The following is a 6,697-nucleotide window of genomic DNA, read 5'->3' on the forward strand; positions in this document are numbered from 1 at the left end:
CGCTGCCCGCAGCTGTAGAGATCTCTTTATTGGGACAGTGGACAAGGCCTGGGCGATGCTGATTCCCTGTGATCACAGGTCCTGGGGGGACAAGGTTCTACTAAAGGGACAAGGACAAAGCAGCAGAGAGGTGACCCAGCCACAGAGTGACCAGGTCACAGCCCACAACGCCCTGAGCACGGACGGGGCACAGGCCCTGAGCACGCTCGGTCCTCACAGCCTCTCCTGCCCCTGCAACAGACTCAGCGCAGCAAACACGCCGGTTCTGGGAACTTCTTGATGCTTCCATTTATTTTCTCTGAAACTTTAGGATCTTCAAGATTTTAATGAACACATGAACCACTCACAGCAAGAACTGAAAATACAAATTCATATCCAGGATCTTATTTCATTAACACAGTAAGAAGCTGCAGCTCAGGGCACTTGGAAGTACAGACAGGGAGGGGGAGGACCTGCCCCACCTCGGCTGCAACCGGAAAGTGTGGGGAGGGGCTTGTTGGGGGGGTGGGCCTGCCTCCCCCCTCCCCGCCTTGTGCTGATAGAAACGCAGTCAGTCAAACGCCAGTTGCAGAAAGAGAAGCAAAGGATCCTCCTGACGTCACAAACAGGGGTCGGCAGGTATGTGTTTGTGAAGACCCTTCCATCGTTTGTTCCCTGACAGGGCAGCCGTCTCACGCTGCAGAAGGAAATGATCATGAACAAGTTCAGGTCAGTCACTGCGGGTGGTGACATTGTCCAACAGCCCAGCGCGGGCTCAGAATGTCCCCAGGATCCCCATCCCGCAGTCCCGTCCCCTCAGCCCCAGCCCCGTCCCCAGTCAGGGTCCCACCTCTACAAGCCGTGAGAGACACATCAGAGCCCTGGGCACTGTCACCGCCTGGGGCAGCACAAAACAGGGGGTGGTCAGAGCCCCAGGAGAGGGGGCTGAAGGAGGAACGATGGGGGGAGGCCCCCCTGGGCGCCCGTCGACACCCTCACGGGGTCTCAGGGGTCCCCCCTCCGTACTCACTGGCCGCCTGCGCGTAGCTGCCTCCCTTTCCACCTGCAGGAAGAAAACGTCCTGTGAGACTCCAGGGAGGAGGCAGGGCCACGAGGTCCGGAAGGAAGCCCTCGTCCTGGCCCCAGAGAAGTTTCCAGAACTGTGGCTACAGACCCAGGGCAGGATGGGGAACCCTGAGGAAAGTACAGGTGTGGGGACTGGGCCAATGGCCCTCCTGCAGGTCTGTCCCCAGCAGGGACTTGGATCCGTGACTGTCGGGAATCAGGTCCCCATCAGCAGCCTCACTAAGGTGACAAATCTGTCCCTTATACTCTCTCGTGCCTCCTTAGGGAGCAAGTGTTAGCAAATACAGCCCCAGACTGGCAGGCACATGAGTGAACATGACACTTCCCTTTAGTGAAGGGGGACACACATCCACCGGGGCTTGAAACCCCCAGGGGGACCAGAAACCCAGACCCCCCCCCCCCCCCCACCTGAGCGCCTCCTCCCCCACATCACGGCTCCAGCCGCCACAGCTCCAAGCAGGACCAGGCCAACGACGACTCCCACGATGATGAAGGTGGTCTGCGGGGGCGGCTCTGGAAAGGGACAGGACGGTGAGGGCCCTGCCGCACCCCAGGCCCCAGCCCCGCCCCTGCAGGACTCCCCCAGCGGCCCCGCACCCCCGGGAAGAGGCTCCGCGCCCGCGCCCCGCGCACCCCATCTCAGGGTCAGCGGCTCGGGCAGCCCCTCGTGCTGCACGCGGCACGTGTATCTCTGCTCCTCCCCGGGCGGCACCGCCACGGCCGCCCACTTCTGGAAGGTCCCGTCCCCCGCCGGCCGCGTCTCCACAAACTCCATGTCCTGCGTCTGGTCCTCCCCGTCGCGCTGCCAGGTCAGGCTGATGTCCGCGGGGTAGAAGCCCCGGGCCCAGCACCGCAGGGCGGCCTCGCGCTCAGAGACGCGGTGGCGGGTCACGCGTGTCTCTGGAGGGTCTGCGCGGGAGGGTCAGAAGGTTCCGGAACGTTGCGGCCCCGGCGACACCGCAGCCGCACCGGTGCCCCCCCCCGGGGCGGGGCGGGACGACGGCGGCGGGGGACGCCCGCGGGGATAGGGGCCCCTGGGAGCCACTCCCGGTCTGAGAAAGTTCTCGAGGCAGCGCGGCCCGGCCCAGGGCAGGAGGCGGGTCTCTGAGAGGAGAAAAGGCCCCTCGGGCCGGACCTGGGGGGCGGCCGCGTGACTCGGGAAAGCGGGGTCCCGCGGAGACGCACGGGTGCGGGGCGGGGACAAGGCCCGCGAAGGTCCCCGGGTCGCGGGGCCACCGCCAGGGTCCCAGGAGCCGCCGAGCGGTCGTTTCAGGGCGGGTCTCCCCTCCCTCACGGCCCCGAGAGAAGGCGGGGGTCGCTCCCCGGGGCCGCGGCCGGAAACCCAGGCGGACTCAGCCCCCCGACCCGGGCCCCGCCCTCGGACCCGACCCCGCGTTCCGCCGCCTGGGGGAGCCCCGGCCCCGGTACCTGCGCGCAGCAGGGTCTCCTTCCCCTTCTCCAGGTACCGGCCGAGCCACTCCACGCACCGCCCCTCCAGGTAGGCCCTGTGTCGCTCCGCGTCCCCCGCCGCCTCCCACTTCCGCTGGGTGATCTGAGCCGCCGCGTCGGCCGCGGTCCAGGAGCGCAGGTCCCCGTTGAGGCTGATGTAGTCGGCGCCGTCGTAGGCGAACTGGACGTAACCGCGGAGGAAGCTGCCGTCCGCCCGCATTTTGCAGCCGTACATCCACTGGAAGGTGTGAGACCCTGACCCCGCCCCGAGGTCAGCACCCCCCGCCCCGCCCCGCCCGGACCGCGGGCGTCCGGCCCAAACCGAAAGCGAAACGCGGTCCGGGGCCCGCGGCGCCTCCCGAGGGGGGCGGGGTTCGGGGGGTCGGGCGGCCGGGGCCTCGGGGTGAAGCGCGGACGCGGACGCCCGGGGCGACCGCCGTCCGGGGGGTGGGGGTCGGGACCGCCCGCCGCGCGCTCACCGGGGTCGCTCTGGTTGTAGTAGCCGCGCAGGGTGTTCAGGTCCACTCGGAAAGTCTGTGCGGTTTCCTTGGCGTTCCGCGTCTCCCGGTCCCAGTACTGCGGCTCCTCCTGCTCCATCCACGGCGCCCGCGGCTCCATCCTCGGGTCCGCGGCGTCGCTGTCGAACCGCACGAACGGCGTGTCGTCCACGTAGCCGACGGCGAGGAAGCGGGGCTCCCCGCGGCCGGGCCGGGACACGACGGTGTAGAAATACCGCAGGGAGTGGGGACCTGGGGGCGGAGCGGGGCTGAGACCGCGACCCAAGGCCCCGCGCGGGTCCCGGGGCCGCGGTCCAGGGGGCGGAGGGGGCCGGGCGGCGGGTCGCGCCCCCGGGTCCCGCGTCCCCCCCCGGTGCCCCCGCCCCGCCGAGGCCGTTCCCTCCCGGCCCGGCTCACCCGCCCGGGCCCCGCTCAGCGCCAGGGCCCCCGAGAGCAGCAGCAGGAGGCTGGGCGACCTCAGGACGCGCATCCTCGGGCTTCGGGGCGAATCGAGCCCGGGCGGCCCGCGGGGACCTTATAGCCGGGACCGGCGGCGACGCTGATTGGCTTCTCCGGGCGCCGGACGCCAGTGAGAGTGACAAGCGGGGACGCGTCACGAGTCTCCAGGAAGGAGGCCCCGGCGCAGGTTGTGAGAGGCAGAAGTGAAACCGGGGGCCGGGGATCCCCACCGCGGGGCCCCCCCGCCCCGACTCCGCCCGCGGCCGGAGACCCCGAGAGCCGGGCCAGGGGCCCCGGGACTGCGCGCCGACCCCGCCTCCGGCCCTGAGGCGCCTCGTCGCGCTGTGTCCCCGAGTCCCGGCCCAGGGACTGAGGAGACCGGGGAGAGGCGCCCCGGCCGGGCCCTGCCCAGGGCTTTTCCCTTCATTCCCGGAGGAACTGCCTGAAAACGCGGGACGGAGATTCTGAGTCCGGTGTCGTCGTCTGCGGCCGGCAGCGCGGATCGCGGCCTCGGACCCTCGGCCCGTGGGGACGCTAATCTGAGCAGCAGGGACTCGGGCCCCTGGGCACGGAGACGCGTCCGAGCCGCACTGCAGCCAGACCCGCAAAGCCCCTAAGTCCGCTGCCCACGCAGTGCGTGTGTGACAGGGGAGACGCGTTACACCGTAAAGTGGCCTTCACGCCGAAGCCCGCAGTTTGTCCTTGCGAGTCCACGTCCTTCGTACAAAGGAGCCCGGGAAGCAGTTCGTTTCAGCAAATTCGTGTGTTGTCCCCACGGCAACACAAGTGTCGCCCCTTCTGTTCCCTCAATGCGCACAAGTGTCCCCCAGATTCGTGTGTTGAAGCACCAATGCCCCAGGGGCGGCCTGGGGGACAGGCTCTGAGGCCCAGGCCCAGCCGAGCAGCTCTGAGGCGGGGCAGCCTGGGCGCCGGTGCAGGGGGGACACGCGGTGGGGGGGACACCTGGGTGCGGGCCGTCGCGCGGCCACGGCTGTGCCAACGGCGCCTGAACCGGGAAGGGCCTTGGCAATGAGAGGGACTTCATGCGCCGTGCGGGGCGAGGCTCACGGCGGACGGTGCGGGGCCCGGAGTGGGGAATGTCCTCCCTCCCCCGAGTCCGGGCGCCCGGGACCCCTGCCAGGGAGGAGCATGTTGCCAAGTTTTCATGTATCCTCCTGAGGAAAACTTATACAATGTGGTTACTGTGGCTACATCAAGGAGGAATACTGTGCAAAACCAACAGGAGATGAACTGTGTCTGTTCAGTTTCCCAGGTGTTGTCACCAGGGGGCTGGGAAGAGGGGTGGCAGCGGGGAGGTGGAAGCCTCAGAGATGGCCGAGCCCCCGGAGCGCTCCCCCCGCCCCCCGCCGTCCCTGACCTAGACACCGTGGAGTCCAGGCCTGGTGGGAAGCTACGGTGCTTCATGCCCCACGGTGCCCACCCTCCAGGTCGTCCACGTCACGGCGCGGCCCCTCCCAGGGCGCAGTCAGCCTCCCGGAGCCGCGCGGCGGCGCCCCCGTGGGGCCACTGGGCTGAACGACAGAAGACCCCGTTTCCCTTCCTGCTGCAGCACCAGGACTTCCAGGGTCTCCTCCTGCTCCCAGTGCCAGAACAGGGCTTTGAACACGAGAGGGGATCCCCATCCAGTGTCAGGTTCGGGGTGCAAAGTGCTTCCCAAAGCCCACACTGACATAGGGGTTTCCTCCCTGTTGAGTCACCATGGAAGTCACTCAGGGAAGGGTGAGGTCTCCTGGCCATGAGAGCTGGTTCCCAGGCCCAGGATGGAGCCCAGGATGGGACCTCGGACACCCGAGTCCCTCTTTCTTGTTCCTCCTGCTCCCTCTGGAGGGAAAGGACCCTGCACCTGGGAATCAGTCCAGCGCGTCTCAGAAGGTGGGATGGGGCCGGGGGCCTGGGGCATTTGGTCTGGGAAGGAGAGGATGCTCCTGCGGAAGTGAGGATCCACAGAAGTAAGCACATCAGAGGGGAGGGTGTTCCCCGGGGGAGAGAGGGAAGGAGCCTGGCGAACACCAGCATGGGGAGGGCTGCCATGGGGTCGCCTGTTTGTGTTTGGAGAGGGCCCTCTGGCTCACAGACAGCAAAGGGCGGTGCTGCCCTCTGGGGAGGAGCCCTGGTCCCAAATTCCTGGGGATTCCAGGGTCCCACTAACTGTGTTAGCACCTCCCTAGCGCGTCTGCACCCGGCCCGGATCAGGAGGTGTTCACAGCCTTCCGCGGTCCCTTCCTCCCCTAGGACAGGACAAGCCCTTGGGCCAGGCCGAGGGGCCCCGAGGACCAGGTGCCGAATGTGTGTGCGGGCTGCTCGCCACTGTGGGCTGCGAGGGCCTCGGCGATAGGGCCCAGGGGCAGTCCCTACACTCCCAGGGTGCTGCCTGAGGACCCTGGGATCCCCTCTGTCCTCTGTGGTCACCCAAGCACCGCATCCTCAGACCGGACCCTCCAGGTCCTGCTCTGCTACCCCCGATCCCTGAGAGAAGGAGCTCTGCAGCCTTGGGCCTAAGTCTCATTTCTACCAGGACAGCTGCCCAGGACCCCTGGTGCATAGACTGTATGTCTGTGTCCTCAAAGTTCATATTGAAACCTCTCCCCCGATGTGACTGTGTTTGGAGGGGAGGCCTTCGGGAGGTGATTCGGTCCTGAGGGTGGGGCCCCCGTGAAGGAGGCCCCCGAGAGCTCCCTGGCCGGCCCACCCGGAGGGGACTCGGTGAGGCGGCAGCCGCCTGCGATCCAGGAGGCCAGCCCTCGCAGACTCTGAGTCTGCTGGCACCTTTCTCTGGGGCTTCTCAGCCTCCAGGGCTGCGAGACATACATGAATGTTATGTACAAGTCAGCCTATGGTGTTGTCCTAGCAGCCTGAACAAACAGGGGGTCCACGAGCCAGGGAGGGTCCCCCAGAGCCCCATGTGCGGCAGCTGGGCCACGGTTGCAGCCTGAGCATCAGGCACCCATGACCCCCAACCTGGCCGGACCCACAGCCCCAGCCCGAGAGACATGAGAGGCGGGTGGTGTCCAGGTGCCGCCCATGTGCTGTGCTTTGTGGTGAGACCAGCGTTTGGGGAGACACTGAGACTTACGCTTCCTGAGGCGCTCAGGGGACGGACCGGCGGGCAGGTGCAGATGTGCACATCATAGGAGACCCCTGGCAGGGACTGGGCTGTGTCCCCACAATTCGTGTGTTGAAGCCCCAACCCCCAATGTGATTGTATT

The 6,697-nt window shown here is 67.4% G+C and overlaps 1 protein-coding gene across 1 annotated transcript; it reads right to left on the reverse strand.

Moving 5' to 3' along the window:
* Positions 1 to 305: 305 nt before the first annotated feature.
* LOC129073400 (patr class I histocompatibility antigen, A-108 alpha chain-like) lies at positions 306 to 3,516 on the reverse strand. Its single transcript, XM_054577054.1, has 8 exons — positions 3,429 to 3,516; positions 2,994 to 3,263; positions 2,494 to 2,769; positions 1,699 to 1,974; positions 1,474 to 1,578; positions 1,010 to 1,042; positions 830 to 877; positions 306 to 676 (listed from the first exon to the last, which is right to left on the reverse strand). The coding sequence occupies exons 1-8, from the start codon at positions 3,499 to 3,501 to the stop codon at positions 672 to 674; spliced, it is 1,086 nt and encodes a 361-aa protein (XP_054433029.1). The 5' UTR covers positions 3,502 to 3,516; the 3' UTR covers positions 306 to 671.
* Between the last annotated feature and the right edge of the window lie 3,181 nt (positions 3,517 to 6,697).

Source organism: Pteronotus mesoamericanus, unplaced genomic scaffold (genome assembly GCF_021234165.1).
Source record: "Pteronotus mesoamericanus isolate MK-2021 breed Mesoamerican mustached bat unplaced genomic scaffold, CSHL_Meso_final contig_400, whole genome shotgun sequence".
Taxonomy (NCBI): Eukaryota; Metazoa; Chordata; class Mammalia; order Chiroptera; family Mormoopidae; genus Pteronotus; species Pteronotus mesoamericanus.